The 22,998-nt window shown below is 37.6% G+C and overlaps 1 protein-coding gene across 5 annotated transcripts in view; it reads left to right on the top strand.

Annotated features, from left to right (window-relative positions):
• Nucleotides 1-3,693: 3,693 nt before the first annotated feature.
• Nucleotides 3,694-22,998, top strand: part of DDX4 (DEAD-box helicase 4) — a gene marked incomplete at both ends in the record, with an annotated part of 47,865 nt that continues 28,560 nt past the window's right edge. For 4 of the 5 annotated variants that reach the window (XM_080717634.1, XM_080717635.1, XM_080717637.1 and 1 more), the window contains 6 exons: nucleotides 3,694-3,765; nucleotides 7,853-7,910; nucleotides 14,573-14,650; nucleotides 18,076-18,153; nucleotides 19,773-19,820; nucleotides 22,834-22,893. In XM_080717634.1, the coding sequence (XP_080573760.1) occupies nucleotides 3,694-3,765; nucleotides 7,853-7,910; nucleotides 14,573-14,650; nucleotides 18,076-18,153; nucleotides 19,773-19,820; nucleotides 22,834-22,893 (394 nt within the window). The remainder of the gene's footprint in view (nucleotides 3,766-7,852; nucleotides 7,911-14,572; nucleotides 14,651-18,075; nucleotides 18,154-19,772; nucleotides 19,821-22,833; nucleotides 22,894-22,998) is intronic. The other variant, XM_080717636.1, reaches the window with a different exon arrangement.

The raw sequence follows: 22,998 nt of genomic DNA on the forward strand, positions 1-22,998 counted from the left end.
ACATGGCTTCAACTTAATATACTTTCAACTTCATTTTTAATATGTGGTTATGATGTGGCTATGTGCAGAGTAGGAGATTCTTCATTATTTATGGCACCACTGTTTATCTTTTCCTCAATATAGAATTTCAAATCTCACCAGAATTCACTTTTTTCTCTTCTTTCTTCTGTTTTATTTTATTTTGTGGTACTGGGGCTTGAACCCAGGGTCATTCTGCTTCTGAGCTACACTCTCAGCTCTATTTTATTTTTATTCTGAAACAGTTTTGTTAAATTTTCATGAGCTGGCCTTCAATCTGCAATACTCCTGTCTCAGTCTTCCAAGTATTGGTAAGAATTCACTTTCTTTTTCGAAGTACTAGGTATTGAATCTAGGATAAATAAAATAGATCTGAGCTATAACTGTAGCTCTTCTTTATTTTTATTTCGAAACAGTCTCACCAAATTTTCACGGACCAGCCTTGAACTTGCTATCCTCCTGTCTCAGTCTCCCAAATCCTGGGAAGAATTTACTTTTCTTAAACCAGGGCTTGCATATGAGTTTCTCATGGAGAACCATTTCATTGCTATTCCTGAAAGCAACAAGAATCTGTTCCTTCCAAGAGTGAATAGAATGTTAAGTGTCTTAAAAAATATATTCAGCTGGGAGTGCCCCCCGCGCTTGGGAGGCTGAGACAGGAGGATCGCATAGGTTTGAAGCCAGCCTCAGCTACTTAGGCTCTCAGCAACTTAGTGAGACCCTGTTTCCAAATAAAATATAAAATAGGTCTGGGAGTAGAGCCTGGAGGTAGAAAGCCCCTGGGTTCCACCCCCAATACCACACACACACAAAAAAAATTATTATAGAACATCTGTCTAAAGTTTTAAATGACAATTGCAATATACTTTTTATTTTTATGCTTTTATTAGTGCATTATAGTCTCACGTCATTATGTAAATCATGTTGACAGTAAAGTACATGAACACAGTACTTGGTGCCTGCTCTCTGCACAATATATTTTGGTTAAATATTTACTAAATATGTATATTTTCGGTACTAGGGATGGAACCCTGGGGCATTCTAGCTCAAGCTACACCTCCAGCCCTATTTTTTAGTCTTTTAAATTTTGAAACAGGGTCTTACTGAGTTGCAAAGGGCCTCGCTAAATATCTGAGGCTGTCCGAAAACCGCAATCCTCCGGTCTCAGCCTCTGGAATGCTGGGATTACAAGCATGCGCCACCACTCTGGCTCTAAATATACTTTAAAAAACAATTCACCTTGAGAATAGTTTAACAAAATTTAGCATTAACTAGATAAGTCCTAATATTCTTGGTGCTGAAGCAGTGATTCTAGAGATGAAATGTTTGAATTTTAAGTGTTTGAGCCCTAAGTGCTTCATCCTTTATGCTCCAGCATAAGACTATACTGGGATTTATTTTCCTGAATGAAAAATAAAGAAATTTCTTCAAAGATTCAGAGAAGGGCAATAATGAAACAGAAGGGTAGGGGAGGGAACGAGTTACTTTTAAAACAGCATGTCTGTTATCATGGTTTTTTAGAGGGATGGGAGAATATGGTGGGATTTCCCCTGGTTTTGGAGTGGGCAGAACAAGAATATCTGATTGGGAAGTTTGAGAAAGGAAGATTGCAGGTTTAAGGCCAGTCACAGCAACTTAGTAAAGCCCTACTAAGGGCTAAAATAAGAACAAAAAAGGGCTAGGGGTATAGCTCGGAGGTTGAATGCCCAGTAAACCTTGTCCAATAAAAGAATAACTGATGACATTAAATATTGAAATAGCACTTGGCTATTGGTTTGGCCAGTGCCCCTAAGAGATATAAAAAGGTGTGTGACAATTGGTGAAAGACCTAAGTTCACACCAATTTCTTCCTTCCTTCTGGAGCAAAGATGGTTTCCCTCCCCGAGGTGAACCCCCAATTTTTTTTGGTAGTACTGGGGTTCCTGGAAGCCCTTCTATCTCTGGGCTACACTCCCAGACCTATTTTTACATTTTTATTTGGAAACAGGGTCTCCTAAGCGGGCGGCTGGCTTCGAACCTGCGCGATCCTCCTGTCTCTGCCTCCCAAGCGCGGGGATTACAAGCGTGCGCCACCACGCCTGGCTGTGAACCCCCAATTTTAAGCATGCTAACTTCCTTTACATCTTCCCGGGGTACCACCAGGGTGGAGACTCAACCTAGCGCTTCTTGCAGGGAGGAAAAGGAAACACTGCTTCCACTGGCCTCGGCCACATAGTGATGTACCTGAATTCCCAGATGTGAAGGAAGCGCCCCAGAAACTGAGGATCAGATGGGCCAGCCGCGAGGAACTGTGGGAAGTGGAGGGAGAGGGAGGGCGTCACCCCACTCCACTTTGTGTTAGAAAATGGACAGCGGGCATCTGTGGCTCGCCGCACTTGCAAAGGGAGACACTAGAGCTGTTCCTGATTAAGGACCCCACCCGAGAACACGGACATTGTTGGGCGTAGGCCCATGACGAGCCTTGAACCCGCAGGCCCAACCGGCCACTCAGTGAGGAGGCCCGGCCTCAAACGCTGTTGCAAGACAAGCGGGAACGCACGCACGCACGTACGCACGCACGCACGTACGCATGCACGCACGCACGCACGCACCAGAGCTAAGGGCGGGCCTCCGCTCACCCTCAAGTGCTGATTGGTTGGGGCCGCCCGTCGCCTGGTGCTATTTGTTGACGGAGTTGCGCACCAGACGCAGTCGACGTCCGCACGTGCAGCCGTTTAAGCGGCGTCTGGGTCTGCGAGGACCGGGAGAGCCGGGAGCCCTGAGGTGAGTGGGCCGAAGCCTTTATGCCCGCGTCCGCGTGTTTCGCGCCCTCGGGCGTTTAGTAGTTGGGTTTTAGGCCAGAGGAAGCGTGGACAAGCCTGGTGAGGGGTTGAGGCCCTCACGGGAGCTTTTCCCGCTTCTTCCTGGGTCCTAAAAACTTCTTGGGCGACCTAAGGCGGGGCTTGAGGCCTCTGGAGGAGGCGAAGGTCTTTCCCCCAGTACCAATGAACCCTTTTCTTGGAAGAAGTTGGTAGTAGCGTTTGTGTACACTCTGGGGAAACTAGTCCTTTGTTGGAGAGATTTGGGCCACCTACCTCCCCCCCTCCCCCACTTTTTCTTGCCAATCCCCAAGGCCTCTATCCTTCCCCGGCCTCCCCACCCAAAGAAAACCTCAAACATCCGACTTACTTTTGAAAGGAAGCAGAGAAAGCATAGGAGGAAAAAAAAAAATCAAAAACCCCTTGGGTGGTGTCTTAAAAGCTTCTCCTCCCCATTTATATCCAAGGAACGGGGGGAGGGTCCTTTGAGGGAGAGAACAGACTATGGGAAAAAGCCCAAGTGTCCCAGGGAACATGGCGATTTCTAGAATCATTAGATAAGTGGTTCGGATAAAAAGATGTAAGAAGCAAGATCTAATTCCCCTTTTTGCAAAAAAAAAAAAAAACATTTTGGAAAGATTAGTGACTAGTTAAGTAATTGCAAGACATATTTGAAGTGGTTATATATAGTTCATACATTTTTTTACTTTTTTTTTTTACTGTACTGGGGATCAAACCCTGGGCTTTGTGCTTTATTCACTCTTATCACTGAACTACATCTCCAGATCAATAGTTTATATTTTTAAAGATACAGTTGTGATCTAATTAAGGCCAAAAGTGTATTTTATTTTGAATAAAAATAGAACTTGAAGCCACCATGGGCGATGAAGATTGGGAAGCAGAGATTATCAAACCTCATGCATCTTCTTATGTTCCTGTATTTGAGAAGGTAATAAAATTTAAAATGTGCACTTTTATCAAAGCTGAAAATCACACTGGTGGGGTGGTGAAGTTTTAAATTACAGCCTGTTTCAGTATTTATCTCCATGTGATTGTTCTTAAGTCTTTTATGGGGAGTGAGAAAGAGGGAGGCTAAAGCTCAGTAGAATTAAGTATCTGTGGTATCTGTGGTAATATGATAAATAAAAGCTAAAATAGATGTAATACTAACATAGATTATTTCTCAAATATTTAGGACTTACAGGTGAAAGCAAGCTTGTGCAAATGTGGTTGAGTGCCTCTGAGGGATCTTATATGGAAAATTGGAAACAGTTTGGTTCTGGATAATATTTTGAATTCTAAAAGTTGGTTTTATGCAAGGATAGATCTCAAGATATATTAAGCCTAGCTCTATGGCACATGCCTGTGATCTCAGTATGTGGGAGGCTGAGACAGGCAGATCACAGCTTCCAAGCCAGCACACTGTAATTTAGTGAGATCCTGTTTCAAAATTTATCTAATTCATTTTTGTGTGTGTGGTGCTGGGGATTGAACCCAGAGGCACCACACACACTGAGGTGCACCCCAGCCCTTCTCATATATATATATATATACATATATAGTGTGTGTGTGTGTGTGTGTGTGTGTGTGTGTGTGTGTCACTGGGAGTAGAAGCTAGGGGCTTTTCTACCTCTGGGCTATACTCACTAAGTAGCTGAGGCTGGCTTTGAACCTGTGTGATCCTCCTGTCTCAGCCTCCCAAGCGCTGGGATTACAAGCATGCGCCACCACGCCCGGCTTGCCCTTTTTTATATTTTACTTTGAAACAGGGTCTTACTAAGTTGTGGAGGGCTGCGCTGCATTGCTGAGACTGTCCTCAAACCTGTGATCTTCCTGTCTTATCCTCCCAAGTACTGAGATTACAGACATGTGCCATCATCCCTGGCTGTTTCAAAAATTTAAAAGCATATATAAATAAAAAGGGCTGGGGGTGTAACTCAAGAGGCAGAACCCTCTGAGTTCAATCCCCTTTACCCCTCAAAAAGAGAGAAATATATTAGACTGATTTATATGGTACCATCAGTTTGATGTGCTATAGCCATCAACTTTTTTCCCTGAATGGCATTTGGGAGTTACATTGTAATTCAGAAGAAGGGGCACTGGGATAGGTTTTTGGGTTCAATTCTGACTTTAAAAAGCATTAATAAAATATGCTTTATAAGCCAGGTGTGGTGGTGCATGCTTGTAATCCCCACGCTTGGGAGGCTGAGACAGGAGGATCGCATAGATTCGAAGCCAGCCTCAGCTGGCTTAAGAGACCCTGTTTCCAAATAAAATATAAAAAATAGGTCTGGAAATGTAGCCCGGAGGTAGAAGGCCCCTGGGTTCCATCTCCAGTACCACCAAAAAAAAAAAAAAAAAAAAAAAAAGCTTTATAACATTTTAAGGGCTTTTTTTTTTTTTTTTCTTCCTCGAGTGCTGGGATTGAACCCAGGGCCTTGCACAGGCTAGGAAAGCCACTACCATTGAGTTACATTTCTGCCCTTCAAGGGATTGCTTTTGCAAAAGTGTTGCTTAGTTGTGGAGGGCCATGCTAAGTTGCTGAGGCTGGCCATGAAACTGCTCCTGTCTTAGCCTGCCAAGTATGAATACACACTTTATGTAGTAGACATCTGAGATCTTTTATTAGGTACAGTTTTTTAAGGCACAATTCAGTTGTTTTTTCTAACTGAACCTGCATTTCAAGAGAAAGCAGAGCTGCTTTTTTTATTTATAGTGGCTTTGAAATAATTTTGCATTAGTATTATCTTAAGCAGTATCTGTGATCAACTTTTAATGAGAATACCCCAGGAGCTCTTTTTTTTTGAGAGATAATGTTGATAAATGCATAAATAATTTTGAACTAGCAGGGCAGTGTTCTGGTAGTTCTTAGAACTGTCTCAGTGTTAAACACCTGTAATCTCATCTATGCAGGAGACTGAGGCAGGAAGATCACAAGTTCTTTAATACAGAAACTTTTACCTACTAATTTCCCTCTACATTCTGCTTTAGTCTTCCAGGATTTGAGTATACAGTATACTAAATTATGCAAACTATAGTATGTATTGGCAGACATTGATGTATTCATATATTACTTTGGTCAGATTTTACTTATATGATAGTATTTGGTTATACAGTTTAAGTAAATTACTAAACTTTTATTTTAGGTCAGGTGTTAGCAAAACCTTCACAGAAAGATAGTAATTAGGCATGGCTTGGTGGTACATACTTGTAATCCCCCCACTTGGGAGGCTGAGACAGGAGGATTGCACAGATTAGAAGCCAGCCTCAAGTACTTAGTGAGGCTCTCAGCAATTTAGTGAGAACCTGTTTCCAAATAAAGTATAAAATAGGTCTGGGAGTATAGCTCCGGAGGTAGAAGAGCCCCTGGGTTCCACACCCAGTACCACCACCAAAAAAAAAAAAAAGATAGTAATTAAGACTTTGTAGGCCTTATAGTCTCAACCACAACTTTGCTGTTGTAATGTGAAAGTAGTCATAGGCACATTTAGATAAATGAGAATGTCTGTGTTCCATTAAAACTAGTGACAGAATGCCACGTGTGTTGGCACATGCTTGTAATCCCAGCATTTGGGAGGCTAAGACAGGAGGATTGTGGTTTGTGGACAGCCTCAGGTACTAAGTGAGGCCCTTTGCAACTCAGTGAGACCCTGTTTTAAAAAATAAAGAGTAAAAAATAGGGCTGGGGGTATACCTCGGAGGTAGAATTCCACTGGGTTCCATCCCCAATACTACAAAAAACAAAAAACTAGTCACAGAAATGTGTGGCTCACCAGATTTGACCATTGGCTTTAGTCTCACCATTTTGACATATTATATGAAAAATGTTAATGTCTTGGAATAATAAATGAACATCCAGTGACCCAGAAAACTTTACTATCTACCATTATTATTACTATTATTGTTGTTGTTTTGTTATTATTATTATTATTATTATTATTATTATTATTATTTTATTTTGTGGTACTAGGAGTGGAATCCAGGGGCCTTCTACTTCTGGCATATACCCCAAGCCCTGTTTTATTATTTTCTTTCTTATTTGGAAACAGGGCCTTGCTACGTTGCTGTGACTGGCTTCAGACCTGTGCTCCTCCTGTCTCAGCCTCCCAGGTACTGGGATTACAAGTGAGTGCCACCACACCCAGTTTATCACTGTTTTATTCTGAAAAAAAAAAAAAAAGTTCAGTTGTTATATAGTAGTCTCTCCTTAGACATGATCTTGCTTTCCATGGTTTCACTTATCTACCATGCTTCAAAATCTTGGAAGCAAAGTTTCCTAAGTTTTAAATTGCACAGCATTCTGAGTAGCAGGATGAACTCTCCTGCCATCCTGCTACGTTCCACCCAGATTGTGAATCTTCCCTTTTTCTGGTGTATCCATATTGTATATGCTGCCCATTTGACATTGTCGTAAACCAGGATCAGCTGCTTCAGGTGATCCTCCTGCCCTATTAGAAGATAAGTCTGTAGCCTAGTGCTACATCACAATGCCTATGTCATTCACTTTATTTTGTCTTATGACACCATCTCACATTATTATAAGGAAAGAGTACAGTGCAATAAAATATTTGAGAGACTGTATTTATATAACTTATAATAGCTCTGTTTACTAGTTACTGATATTAATATCTTATTGTGCCTCATTTATAAATTAAACTTTATGATAGGTATATATGTACAGGAAAACATATACATACACAATTTATCCATGGTTTCAGGCATTCCACTGGAAAAAGTATACTACTATAATTTTGTTTATAAAATGTGTGTGTGTGTGTGTGTGTGTGTGTGTGTGTGTGTGTGTGTTAATAGGGATTGAACCAGGGGCATTCTTCCTCTGAACTATACCCTCAGCTCTTTTGGTTTTTTTTTTTTTTTTTGAAATAGTATTGTTAAGTTACTGTGTGCTGACCTCAAACCTGTTATCTTCCTGTCTTAGCTTCCCAAATTCTGGGATTACAGGCATGTGCTGCCATACCCTACTGATCCATGCTTGTTTTCCAAAGTAGAAAACTGGTCTTTTTCCCTTTTTACAGGATAAATATTCTTCTGGAGCAAATGGAGACACTTTTAACAGGACTGCTTCATCATCAGGTATGTGTTAAGGCAAAAAAGTAAAACTTCTTAGGTTAAGGATTTCAATCAGTGAATGAGGAGCAGATCTTAGAGAAGGGCATTCTTAAAATTTCCTAGTGAGAATTTATTCTGATATGAACATTTTGGGATAAGGACACTTCTAGCCAGAATATTGGGGAGAAGGGAAAGTATAATGTTAGGAACTGTATAATTTAGTTAGTTGCTATAAAAACCTTTGTTCAACCTGGAAGATTCATATTTGGCTTCCAAGTTACTAAGGAATTTGTCAGCGTTCCTAATATAAGGGAATAGGATGCTGTAAGGTTGTTGAAGTAGGTTCCAATGGTGGCGAATGGTCAGGGTAACAACTATTTAAGCTGTACCTACTATATGTTTAAATACTCTGTTTCTTTGCGATCAGAATAAGACTTTAGGACAGGTCCTAAGAGAATAAGAGAAATTAGTGTCAAGATAAAGGATTCCTAGCCTTCCTGCTGCACTTAGTTTTCTTTGAATTTATTTCCACTTGGGCTTCTCCCTCTCCCCAATGCCCCTACCTTTTTTCAGTGAATTGTCCAGCTCAATTTTTGTGGAGTTGATGTGGATGGGTAAAATGATAAAATGGGTGAAATGTAAGACATTTTAATAAATTCTAAGTTCATTGGCACTAAGTACATTCACATTGCTGTATAACTGTTTACCCATCATCCACCTCCAGAACTTTTTCATCTCCCAGATTGAAATTCCATACCATTAAATTGTAATGCCTACTCTCTCCTCTTCCCCATCCCTGACAACCACCTCTGTACTTTTTGTGGATTTGAGTTACTATGAATTTACTATGAGTTCCTGTGAATTTCAATTACTACTCCTTTTAAAGCTGACTAGTGCAAGACCTAGTGGCACTAGGTAGTTTTTCATTTATCTTCTCAGAAATTAGTGGATGAAGGCTGGGGATGTAGCCCAGTGATAGAGTGCTTGCCTAGCATATTTATTTTTTGTGACATTGGGGATTGAGCCCAAAGGCATTCTACCTCCAATCTACTCCCTTATTTGGAAACAGGATCTCACTAGGTTGCTGAGAGCCTCGCTATGCTGAGACTGGTTTTGTACCTGTGATCCTCCCATCTCAGCCTCCCAGGTACTGGGATTACAAGCATGTGCCACCTCGTCCAACCACTGAGCTTTAGAAGTACTAAAAAAAAATGTTAAATGGAAAGAAAATAATTGTTTATTTGCCTCTGAATTGGGTGCTTATAGTAAAGAAGGCAGGATGGGCTAATTAGAATATTATACTTTTGAATCATCATCTTTAGGCTGTCTTGAGCTTTTTAAAAATATTGTATACTGGTTTTGTAATCCTTTCTTTTTTTGTGTGGTATTGAGGATTGAACCGAGCGGCATTCTACCTCTGAGCCACATCCCCTCCCTATTTTATCTTTTTTTTTTGAAACAGGGTTTTGCTAAGTTGATAAATTACTGAGGCTGACCTTCAACCATGATCTTCCTGTCTCAGCCTCTCAAGGTGGGATTATAGATGTGTGTCACTGCCCCTGGCTTTCTAGATTATTGTTAGCTTTGGTCTCTGATTTACCTTCTTGTGTACACCACTGTAAATAGCTGTGTACCATTGTAAAGCTGTATGCTACTAAAATGCTTTTCTTTGCCGGGCATGGTGGCGTGCGCTTGAATTCCCCACGCTTGGGAGGCGGAGACAGGAGGATTGCGCAGGTTCGAAGCCAGTCGCGCTGGCATAAGAGACTCTGTTTCCAAAAATAAAATAGGTCTGGGAGTGTAGCCCAGAGGTAGAAGGGCTTCCAGGAACCCCAGTACCACCAAAAAAAAAAAAAAAATGCTTTTCTTTAAGATCATACTTTGTATACTTAATTTAGATCAGCTATTGTCTATTTTGTCAAATGGTCCTACAGTTATTGAGGTTAGAAACTATAAGTGTTAAACCATTGATGTGTACATATATGTACACACAAGTTTTTTACCCCAATATGATGTATGAATATAATGCACCAATAAAAAAATAGGTCTGGGAGTATAGCCCGGAGGTAGAAAAGCCCCTGGGTTCCACCCCCAGTGTCATAAATAAATAAACTATATATAATTGAAATTTTGCTTTTCAGACATAGTTAACAATTTAAAAAATAAAGCCATAAATTAATATAACTATCAATTTTTCTTAAAAATGTCAAGTATGGTTAAGATTTGCCTTTCATAGGTATTTTAGCTAAGCAGCCACATTTCTTAAAAAGTCTCAGCCTCCTGAATGCTGGGATTACAAGCGTGTGCCGCTACCACACCTGGCTAACTGCATTTTTTTTTTTTTTTTTTTTTTTTTTTTTTTGGTGGTACTGGGGCTCCTGGAAACCCTTCTACCTCCAGGCTACACTCCCAGACGCATTTTTATATTTTTATTTGTAAACGGGGTCTCTTAAACCAGCACGGCTGGCTTCGAACCTGCGTGATCCTCCTGCCTCCACCTCCCAAGTGCAGGGATTACAAGTGTGCACTACCATGCCCGGCCGTAACTGCATTTTCGTAGGGAAGAATAGCATTGAGAAAAACTTAGTATCTGTGAAGTGGGTTTTTTTTTTTTTTTCAGTACTGAAGGTTGAAGCCAGGGGCATATTACCTCTGAGCTACATCCCCAGCCTGCTTTTATTCTTCATTTTGAAACAGGGTCTTACTAAGCTGCGGAGAGTCTCACTAAGTAGCTAAGGCTGGACACGAACCCAGATCCTCCTGTCTCAGCCTCCCAAGTACTGGAATTACAGGTGTGCACCTCTGCGTCCAGCCATGTCAAGTTTTTTCCCAGACTTTTTTTTTTTCCTCTTCCATACTGGGGATGGAACCCAGGGGCATTCTACCTCCAAGCTCTACTCTCAGACCTATTTTGAAAGAGGGTCTCACCAAGTTGCGGAGCACCTCACTAAGTAGCTGAGGCTAGCTGCGAACCTCCAATCTGCCACTCTCAGCCTCCTAAATAGGGATTACATGTGTGTGCACAGCCACTGCCAGCTCTCCCCGCAGATATTTTTGATCCGTGGTTGGTTGGTGTGGGAACATGGAGAGTTAACTGCATGTGTTTTTAAGTCATGAATGGTATTTTATTATGGATATACTTTTATTTATGGAGATAAAAACTTTTTAAATGTAATAAATTACTCTCTTTGTGATACTGGGGATTGAACCAACCCTGGTGTGTTCTACCTCTGAGCTACACCCCCTAGTTCTATTTTAGTTTTTATTTTAAAAACAGGATATCAAGCAGGATATGGTGGATCACGCTTGTAATCCCAGTGCTTGGGAGGCTGAGAAAGGAGGATCGCACAGGTTTGAAGCCAGCCTCACCTACTTATCCACCATTACACCTGGCTTATAAAGTACCTTTTAAAGGTTTTATAATATTAAAATACCTTTGCATACTGTAAACTCAACTTGGTAATAGTATTTTATTTTACATTTACTGTTGGATTTGGTTTGCTAATTTTTTGAGATTTTGTATCAATTAGTAACAGGCTTGTAATTTTCTTCCAGTCTTGTCCTGTCAAGGTTATGTTGGCCTTAGAGAATGGGTGAATAATATCCATTTCTTGGAATATTTGTATGATGTTGGAATGACTTATTCTTTGTCAGTTTGGTAGAATTTACCTGTAAAACCCTCTCCAGGCCCAATGTAGAGATTTCAATTATTTTCAGTTTCTGTAGGATGGGTGCATGTGTATTTAGGGGAGCAATAGGGATTAAACTCAGGAGCATTCTACCTCTAAGCTGTACCCCAAGCCCTATTTTATTTCATTTTTAAAAATTTTTATTTAGCCGGGCGTGGTGGCGCACGCTTGTAATCCCCGCGCTTGGGAGGCAGAGACAGGAGGATCGCGCAGGTTCGAAGCCAGCCGCGCGCGCTGGCTTAGGAGACCCTGTTTCCAAAATGAAAATATAAAAATAGGTCTGGGAGTGTAGCCCGGAGGTAGAAGGGCTTCCAGGAACCCTAGTACCACCAAAAAAAAAAAAAAAATTTTTATTTATTTTATTTAAATTGAAACTAGGTCTTCCTAGGTTGATGAGAGCCTCACTACTTGCTGAGGCTGTCCTTAAACCTGCCATCCTCCTGCTCAGCCTCCCAAGTTCTGGGGTTACAGGCCTGCACCACCACACACAGATTTGTGTGTGTGTGTTTGATGAGTTACATTTTGGGGGAACTTTTTCTTTCCTTTCTTTTCCTTTCCATTGGACTGAACCCACAGCTTCATGGATGCTAGGCAAGTGCTCTACCACTGAGCTATATCCCCAATCTTTTGAAAAATTGTTTTGAGATAATATCTTGGTAAGTGACCCAGATGGGCCTTGACTTTGCAGTCCTTGTGTCTCAGCCTCTTGAGTAGCTGGGATTATGGGTGTGTACCACTGCCACCTGTCTTTATTTTTTGCTTATTATCACTACTGTATTTTCTGGTGTGGGGATTGACCCCAGGCCCCATACATGCTAAGAAAGTACTCTTACCACCAGGCTACATCTCCAGCCCTCTTTTAATATTTTAAATTTAGTAGCATAAAGTTGTCCAGAGAAATTCTTTAGTCTTTATCTTCTATATTAGAGATTAAAAAAAAAAACACCCTAGTACTCTTTGTGTCTTTTCTATCTGTTCCTTTCCCCATACCCTCCTTGATTTTAGTGATTTGCTGCTTTCGCATGTTTTAGTCTTTTCACATAACCAGTTTTGGCTCCATTGAATCACTCTATTTTATGTTTCTTATTTTATTTCTGTTCTTTATTTTCTTCTTTTGTACAATTTACTTTGATTTTTCGAACATTCTTACTAATTAATATGGTACTTGGCTCATTGAGTTCTTTTTTTTTTAGTATAAAAATAAGTAGAGCCGGGCGTGGTGGTGCACACTTGTAATCCCCATGCTTGGGAGGCGGAGACAGGAGGATCGCGCTGGTTCGGAGCCAGCCTCGCTAGCTTAAGAGACCTTGTTTAAAAAAATATATATATATATATCTATCTATATTATCTATATATAATAGGTCTGGGAGTGTAGCCCAAAGGTAGAAGGGCTTCCAGGAACCCCAGTACCACCACCACAAAAAAAAAAAAGTAGAGCCACACATGGTGGCACATGACTATAATCCTAGTACAGTACTTGAGAGGTTGAGACAGGAAGATCATAGATTTGAGGCTAGCCTGAAGTAGTGGGACTCTAATCAATCTAAGAAGACTGTTTCAAAATAAAAAAAATAGGGCTGGGTAAAACTCAGAGATAGATTGCCCCTGGGTTTAATACCCAGTAACCCCCCCACACACACACACCTGCCCCCCCCAAAGTAATGAAGAATGACACTTTTATAATTCTAAGTATTTTATTTATTTTTATATTTTATTTTATTTTATTTTGTGGGTCTGGGGATGGAACCCAGGGGCATTCGACCTCCGAACTACACCTCCTGCCCCATTTTTTATTCTTTATTTTGAAACTGGGTTTCACTGAGTTGCAGAGGGCCTCACTAAGAACCACGATCCTCCAGTCTCAGCCTCCCGAATGCTGGGATTTCAAGCGTGTGCCACCACGCCTGGCAATTCTAAGTATTTTAAACTTCACTGTGCTTTTGAGTTGTGGGTTATATAGTAGTGTTATAAAAATACATTTCCACCATAATAGAATTTAAAATAAGTTTTTTATATTTAATATAATTTGATTGCATTGTGATTAAATATTTTTGTTTTTATTGTTGATATTTGCTGTTTGTATTGTGGCCCATTGGCTCTCTTTTATTAATATTCTGTTGGAAGTTCTGTAATAAATTGAGTAATATATATTTCTGTGAAATTAAAGTGCATAAAATTCTGTAGATGGCTATGATTTCTACTTTGATCAGTTTTTTGCTATTATAGACAGTGCTTATAAAAGCATCTTTATGTGTATCTATGTAACTATGTGAGTATATCCAGAGAGGAAATTTATATTAAAGTACTTTCAAAAAGTATATGTCTTTTTTTATTTTGGTGGTACTGGCTTTGAACCTACGCGATCCTCCTGTCTCTGCCTACCAAGCGTGGGGATTATGAGCGTGCGCCACCACGCCCGGCTAGTATATGTCTTTTAATTTAGAATAAAGATTGGTCCAGTTTTTATTCTAAGAATAGTGTGTGATTTGTGTCTTTTTAAAAACTTATGTCTTGACTATTCTGGGTGTTAGTAAATGTAAAACTTTATAGTTTATATTAAGGATGAAGTTTGTCTCCCCCTCTTTTTCTTTTTTATAACTGAGAATTGGACCTAGGAGCATTCCCTTTGTGATATACCCCCACCAATTTCATTTTGAAACATGATTTCATTAAGTTTATGAAGCTGGCCTTGAACTTGTAATCCTCTTGTCTGAATCACCATATCTGGGTTTTTCTCCTTTTGATTTCCAAATCTTTAATAATGAGAGATATTTAGTCACCACTTATTTTTCTTTTGGAGAGTTACCAATTCATATTCATAACCCATTTTTCTTCTAGGCTTGTCTTTTCTCTTAATACTATATAAAATTCTTCCTTTAATACTATATTCCTTAATACTATATAAAATTCTTCTTTGCACATTGCAAAGGCTTAAAGTCTTCATTATTACCTAGTTAACCTACTTTTTGACTTCTTTCAAAATGTTGTTTGCTTTAGAAGTGGAAGATGGACCTTCTCAGAGAGATCATTTTATGAGAAGTGGATTTGTCTCTGGGAGGAGTTTGGGAAACAGAGGCAAGTATCGATACTGAGGCTTTCCTTAATCTCTTGAATGGTTGAATAGAATTTTATGGTGGTTTGGTGCAAAGCTAAGTTATAACTCAATTTATAGTAGATTTTGTTTGGATAATGAGTTCACCATTTTTTTCATGTGTTATTATTACTATTCCATTTTCTGCTTTGGAAGAGTAGGACATAGTTAAATTGAACAGATTTATTGAACCAATAGATTGGTTAGATTGGTTAGTTGGACACATGCTCCACAGAGTTATTTATTTGTTTTGAATTATTGATTTCAACAGTTGACTTGGGAAGACTAAAAGTGTTACAGATTATTAGGGTGAGGAGGACCTCTTTCTTGAGTTTTATACTTCTCAAGAAAAGATAGTATGAGAAATATTTTTGTTATTTTATTAGTATTAAGTTTGCAAGGTTATTTTCCCAAGCTTGGGTTTTTAAATTTAAGAATTTCTAACACTTGGCACCCAATGACACAGCATAGTACTTTCCTGCCTGCCATCCATTTCTTAGGCTTAATATTAAAATGTTGGAAATGTTCTACATTTTATTATAGCAATGACAGTAGTAGTACTTCAAGTTAAGTTTCTTTAACATATGTATTAAATATTTTTATTTAATTATATTTAAATATTTTAATACTTTAATTTAATTTAATATAAAATATTAAATATTTTAATTAAATATTTTACTAAATTTTAAAACATGACATTTGTAGGCATGGTAGTGCATACCTGTAATCCCAGTAACTCTGGAAGCTGAGGCAGGCAGATTGCAAATTTGAGGCCAGCCTGGGCAACTTAGTGTTTCAATTTCTGTCTAAAAAAAAAAAAAAAAAAAAAGATAAGTCAATATATCTGGGGAATATAGATCAGTATAGTCCCCTTTCCACAGCTGCATGAATTTATTTCTTCTAGGGGATGTCATAGCTAGTGTTTTTTCATAATTTAAAAAGGAATAACGCTTATCCTTAGAATTATCTTTTTTGTGTGTGTGGTACTGGGGTTTCTGGAAGCCCCTCTACCTTTGGGCTACACTCAGACCTATTTTATATTATTTTTATTTGGAAACAGGGTCTCTTAAAACCCTTATGATATATCTCATTATTTTTATCATTATTAGAATCTTAAGACTAATGTATATATTTCATTTGACATTTGGAACACTAGGTAGAACACGGATTTGAATTTTAATATATAAACATGTTATTACTAGTTGGAGTAATTTTTTTTTTTTTTTTGGTGGTACTGGGGGTGGAACCCAGGGGCTTTCTACTTCTGGGCTATACTCCCAGACCTATTTTTATATTTTATTAGAAACGGAGTTTCACTAAGTTGCTGAGAGCCTCACTCAGTAGCTGAGACTGGCTTTCGAACCCGTGCAATCCTCCTGTCTCAGCCTCCCAAGTGCGGGGATTATACGCGTGTGCAGCCACGCCCGACTGAAGTAATTTATTTAAAAAAATGAATATGTAGCCAGGTGTGGTGGTGCACACTTGTAATCTGAGCATTTGGGAGGCTGAAACAAGAGGATCGTGTTTTGTGGCCAGCCTCAGCTACTTAGTGAGGCCCTCTGCAACTTAGTGAGACCCTGTTTAAAAATAAAGAATAAAAAATAGGGCTGGAGGTGTAGCTCAGATGTAGAATGCCCCTGGGTTCCATCCCCAGTACCTCAAAAAATATAAATATGTATTATTTTTAAAGCTTTCATATTAAGTAAGATGTTGATTTGAATCATGTAATTGTGCCAAAAGAGGTTCAAATGTGGGTTTTATTATTAGCAATTGCTAACAATGGAAATAATATTCTTGGTAATATTTGTTTTTTAATATATTTTAAAATCTTATTTTTATAAGAGGTTATGTGATAACTTTTTGATACAAACTTCTAATACTGTTGAATAAAGCCCTTTTTAATGACAAAACCACCACTGAGAAATATTTTAAATATTTTGTCACATTGTTTTCATGTTTGAGGGTGAAATACACATTATATTTCTGATCCAAACTCTTTGTTGACTGTTAGTACTTTAAAAGGTTATCTTAATAATACTACATACAATCTGAGAAATTCATAGAACTGAGTTTATAATTTTTTTATGTTTTGCCTGACATATTTCAGTCTCTGGTATTTTTTCTCAGTGGAACTTGTACACCTAGTAACACATTTTTGAAGTTAACTCTTAAATATTTAAAACAATATCTTTTCATTTTCTGTGAAGGATGGATAAGCAGCTTTAACTTCTCCAATTGCATCTTTAAGATCAAATGAAAACACTCATAGTTGGGCATAATACAATTTTGCATATGGCTTTAGGAGGTTCGAAGATCCCCTCCAATTTCCTCATAACTAGAGCATTATAGAGATAAGTAAATTTATAGGAATCATGGAATGCCTAAATTTTCCTAGTGATAGTTTAAAATGTTAGTTTCTGTTGTTTTTCCCTCTCTTCTTCACTCTTCTCCCCACTTCTTCCTTTCCTATGTTTCTTGACATTGGGTCTCTGCCCTTAAGTTTTGTTTTGTTTTGTTTTGTTTTTAGATGTGGTCTCAGAAAAAATGTGTTTCCCAGGCTGGTCTTGAATTTAGTCTTGAGTTCTTTCTGCCTTACTCTCTTGAGTAGCTGGAACTACAGACATATATCACTAAATTTGGCTAAGATTCTTAATTTACTGGTACAGAAACGTGGACAGATAGAGTGTGTTATTAGATATATGGAGGAAGGATTATGACTGGAGTATTGAAGAAAGACTTCATAGAATGTTTTGTCTTCTGAAGGATGAAAAGAAATTTGATAGGAAAGTAAGGAATGCTTTGCCAAAGAAGTTCACAGTGTAGAGTAGGGGAATTATTTAGTGTGAATTATAGTGTTGGGTTTTCAGAATTATGTAGTGGGAAAGCTGTGAAGTTTAATTTGGGCCGATAGTTTGGAGAGATCAGGAAATGTAAAGGGAAGCAGTATTAATAGCGTCTTTTTAAAAGTTATTACCTAATTTTAATCTTACAAGTAGGAAAGTAGAGATACAAGTATTAGAAAAAAATTAAATAATAGAATTATTAGAAAACAATAGTATAATGTTTATAGTAGCAATGACTTCCACACATAGGCAGAGTATAATTGCTAGGTCTTTCAAGGCAAGCATTCAATATATAGAAAATTATGAGGTGAATTTCCTGATTATAGGTCTTAGGTAAATAGCAAATAGTAGAAACTTACCTTTACCCAGTAGATTGATTCCCCCCCCCCTTGGTATCATAATTTAAGTTTTAAAAAATCTGCACATATACTACTTACTAATTTTAAATACCCATACTTTTCTCTTCCCATCCTTGAAAATTCCCATACCCCAAAGATTCACTTTATTCCTAGTTTTTGATGATGAAATTAATTCTATATGTTAAAGAGTTTATCTAACCTTTCCAGATGCTGGTGAGTCTAATAAAAGAGAAAATACACCCACAATGTGCGGTTTTGGAGTTGGAAAGGGTTTTGGAAACAGAGGTAATTATTTATATCTTATAATTAAAACTGGAGTTAACTAAGGTTTTCATTCTTTGGGTTTATATTTTCTTTAAGTAAATAAAGAAAATTTGTGCCTTTCTGAAGAATATTTGAGGATTACAAGGGGAAGTGCTCTTATTATACCATTCATAGTTTAAAGCAGCAGTTCATGCTGCTTTAGATTTGTATGCTGTTCCATTTTGCTTGTGTGCGGGAGGCAGGAGGGAATTCTGGGAAATTTAACCCAGATGCATCCTACTTCTGAGGTATACTTTCAGCCCTATTTTATTTTTTTCAAGCAGGGCCTCATTAGGTTGCTTAGAGTCTTGCTAAGTTGCTGAGGCTTGCCTCAAATTTATAATCCCAAGTACTGGGATTACGAGCATGCACTACCACAACTGGCTACCGTTTTAATTAATTAAAATTAATTAAATCAAAATTAATTAAAATTTAATTAAATCCAACTTAATTAAAATTTAATTAAAACAACCCTGTTCCTTGCTGCAGCCTTTTTTGGGATTCATTCACTCTATACATGAACCCTAGTTCTTTCCTTTACTCAATATTCCCCATCCCTACCAAGAGGTCCATCTTATATTTCTGCAGATGTAGGAAGAGTTTAATATCAAGTCTAAAGGTACATGAAGAATTTCCCAAACTTTTGGAAACTCAGTAATGATAGTATTTTGGAGAGGAAGAATGAAGAGGAAGCAGTAGTTGTGGAGGGTAGTGTATAGTCTTTTCTCAAGCAGCCTTAAAGATTGCAGATATGTAAATGAATTAAATAATTCAAAATGACATATGCCCCTTGTTTTTCCATTTACATAATAGAGGAGTATAGGATATTTGAAGTAATATAAAATGGGCTGAAGAAAGTTGTTTTGACTTTAAGAGAATTAAGCTGATAAGTTGATACAAGTAAAAAAATCTTAGTGTAATGTGAATGAGTTCTTATTCAACGTCTATCTATGTAGTTATATACGGTTTATATTATTTTAAAAAGGCATCATCAGCCAGGTGTAGTGGCACACACTTGTAATCCCAATACTTGGGAGAGTGAGATAGGATGATTGCAGGTTTGCAACCAGTCTTAGCTACTTAATGAGGCCCTCCGCAACTTAGTGAGACCCTATTTCAAAATAAAGAATAAAAAATCAGGCTGGGGGTGTAGCTCGGAGGTAGAATGCCCCTAGGTTCAATCTCTAGCACCACACACAAAATAAATAAAAATTAAAAAGCAGGGAATAACTTAGAGGCAGAATGCCCTTGTGTATTTTCCCTAGTACAAAAATAAATAAATGGAGCTGGGCTGGTGGCTCAGGCTTATAATGCCAGCATTAGGGAGGTGGAGACCCGAGGATTGTGGTTTGTGGACAGCCTCAGCTACTTAGCGAAGCCCTTTGCAACTCAATGAGAACCTGTTTTAAGCAATAATAATTTGAAAGGACTAAAAAATAGGACTGAAGGTGTAGCTCAGAGGTAGAATGCCTTTGGGTTTCATCCCTAGTTCTGCAAAAATAAATAAATTAATTAAATAAATAGGCATGGTAACTAGTTAGCACAGAGGTATAGGAAATTGTTTTCAGATGTTTGCAAGTTTCATTTTATATTTTGCTTAGGTTTTTCAAATAAGTTTGAAGAAGGTGATAGCTCTGGTTTCTGGAAAGGTAAGTTCATTGGTTTTTTTTTGTTTTTTAGTGACTTAAAAATTTAACCTTTTTGTGTTTAATTTTCCTGATTTATGAAATGAATATTATATCCACTTCACAAGGTTTTTGTGAGGATTTAAAAAGTTATATAGGACTGAGGATGTTGCTCAGTGATAGGAAACTTGCCTAGCATGTGTGAGGCCTTGGGTTTGATCCCCCAGCTCTTGATATTATATTAATCATTGATCTATGGAATCTCTATAATGTAATATACTTCGGAGATCCAGACTTTGTTTCATGTCTCTGCCCTGACAGTAGAACAAATTGCTTCATCTCTGTAAGCTGTGGTTTGTATTCTATAGAATGGAGGTCATCCATTTTATAGGTTATTAGGTAAACTAAATGAGAATGCATGTAAAAGCACAAGGCTAAATACCAGATACATTTATGGTAAATACATAATAAATACCTCTTTCTTAAGTGTTTGAAGCTTGGGCTGGAGATGTAGCTCAGTGATGGAATGCTTCCTTTGCATACACAAGGCCCTGGGTTTGATCCTCAGCACTGCATCAAAAGTTTAAGGCTTAATCATCATACACTCTTTGACTTCCAAGTCAAAATCAAAACTAGATCTGAGTACTTTAAAACTCTTGAAACATGGTTGGGTTTTAATATATCAAATAAGATTGTGTTCCTTATCTGTTTCCCATCTCCTTCCTCCTCCTCCTCTTGTCCCATTCAAATGAAAATATATGTCATATAGAATTAGTACTTATAAGAGAAAAAAATAAACATTTTGACTGTTTCTGTTCTAACCTACCAACTTTTTTTTTTAGTTTCATTTCAGTGTTTACCTCCCAACTTTTTACCCATTCAATATTCAAAGTCATTTCCACTTATCCAAAGACCTTCCACTTATCCCAGTTCACTACTTTCTAGAGTGGTAGGCCAAGAGCTTATGAGCACAAATTTCCGGTTTCTTGTAGCATTTGAGAGAACTTGTTTTCTCCAAAGTGGTCAGCTTTATTTTTTTATCTTTCTTTTTTTTTCATTCATAGTTCCCCTGAAAGAAAAAATAGTATATATGAATCAGATTCTTTTATTGTCAAAACTGTTGACAAGTCCAAGAGGGTTAATAGGTTGTACCTAATTTTGTGATAGTTATCTCATTTTTGCTTGTGCTTAGCTTTATTTTCTAGATCAACAGATTATTTCTTTTTTTACAACAACTTTATTTTAAAATAATTTAATTCACAAGAAACTGCAAAAATAATACACAAGGTTTTCATGTAACCTTATCCAACTCCTTCTAATGCCATTATCCCATTTTACTTCCCAGGGAAGGCAAAATAATTAGGATTGTTTTAGGGGAATGATTGGCCAAGATAAGACTCCTTTAATTTTTCCAAGTTCCAATTAACAGGAATCTTTTCTTTCTTCCTTTCTTTCCTTCCTTTCTTTCTTTCTTCCTTTCTTCGTTTCTTCCTTTCTTCCTTTCTTTCTTTTGTGGTACTGGGGATGGAACCCAGGGGCTTTCTACCTCCACTACACTCCCAGACCTATTTTATATTTTATTTGGAATCAGAGTCTCAGTTGCTGAGAGCCTCACTACTTAGGCTGAAGCTGGCTTTGGATCTGTGCAATCCTCCTGTCTCAGCTTCCCAAGCACTGGGATTACAAGCATGCACCACCACACCCGGCTAACAGGATTTTTTTCTAAGGCAATAAATATTAGCTATCATCATCATTATTTCAGGGCCAACCTTCTTTCTAAAATTCTTTTTTCTTGCTTAGCTCCTTTATATTAAATCTTTCTTTCTAGGAAGTTGTCTTGATGTTAGATAACTCTTTGGAAACATTTGTCAGTTGTCTATTTCAGCTCAAATAGTCTGTGACCAGACCTCTTTGGATTGTTGTTTTTTGTAGTATAAAACATATTGTTAAGTAGACTGGAATTTAGCTGATAGCCTGCAAGGTGTTTAGTCACTTGCTGTCATTCCTGATAAAGTTCTCATGTATTAAAACATTAATGACATATACAAAGATTCCTTGTAATTATCTCTGTGTTACTCAGATGTGACTTTGGAATTTTTGGAAAGCTTAAAGTTATATTAGTAACAGAACTTTTAATTTTTGAAAAACTGCTCATTTTTTTCTGTCACCATGTACTTGCAGAATAAATTTTGGGAGTAGAGCCTGGACTTTTAAAAATTTATTTTTTGATCCTGAGGATTGAACTCAGGAGTATTCTACCTCTGACTACATCCCCAGTTTTTTAATTGTTTTTTTAAACAAGGTCTCACTGAGTGCGTGAGAGTCTTCGTAAATTTCTGAGGCTGGCCTTGAACCTGCAATTTTTCTGTCTCAGCCTCCCAACTACTAGGATTATAGGTGTGCACCATTGTGCTTGGCTTTGGGCACTTATTTTTAGTCAAATCTTCAAACAGCTACTAAGAAGCCTTCAGTGTAGTGATCCTCATTCCGCCATTTAAAAACTGTGGTATTGTAACTTGTCATCAAGTTCAGAAAAGCCAGTATATCTTCAAATTATTTCATTAGGATGAATGAAGAAATGTTTGAATATATATTTAAGAAAACACCAATGTCTCAGAGTCATTAAGAACAGTAGATTAAAGAAAATAAATGGTGACATTATAAAAATCGAGCAGTTGTGTTTCTAGTGTTTTTGAACCATTTGATTATGTAATAGTCAGATATCTCTAAAACTATATTTATCAAACTGACATTTATAAAATTTGTATTTTTTACTTGCTTTACCTAGGATAACACTTGGCAAATAGTGGGCTCTCAATTATTTACTTTATATGTAATGTTTAGGCACATTAGATATTTTGTATAGGTAATAGACTAATATCTTTAAATTTTCATTGTCAAAATTATTTCAAGAATTAAAATGTTTTATGAAAATACTCATTTTGTTTTCTTACTAATTTATCTTGTGATAGTGCTAGATACTGTGTTTTTAAGGCTAGTTATTCAGATGCTACTCATATGTTACTTTTTATTTAAGAGTCTAATAATGACTGTGAAGAGACTCAGACACGGAGCAGAGGGTTTTCCAAGAGAGGCGGTAAGGGCTATGTTTTGGAAAAATTTATACTTAAGACAAAGATTCTAAACTAAAAAAAAACTGATTTTGAAGAGCTGAGAGAAAAATTCTGGTGATAAAGAAAAA

Source organism: Muscardinus avellanarius, assembly GCF_963383645.1.
Source record: "Muscardinus avellanarius genome assembly, chromosome: 1".
NCBI lineage: Eukaryota > Metazoa > Chordata > Mammalia > Rodentia > Gliridae > Muscardinus > Muscardinus avellanarius.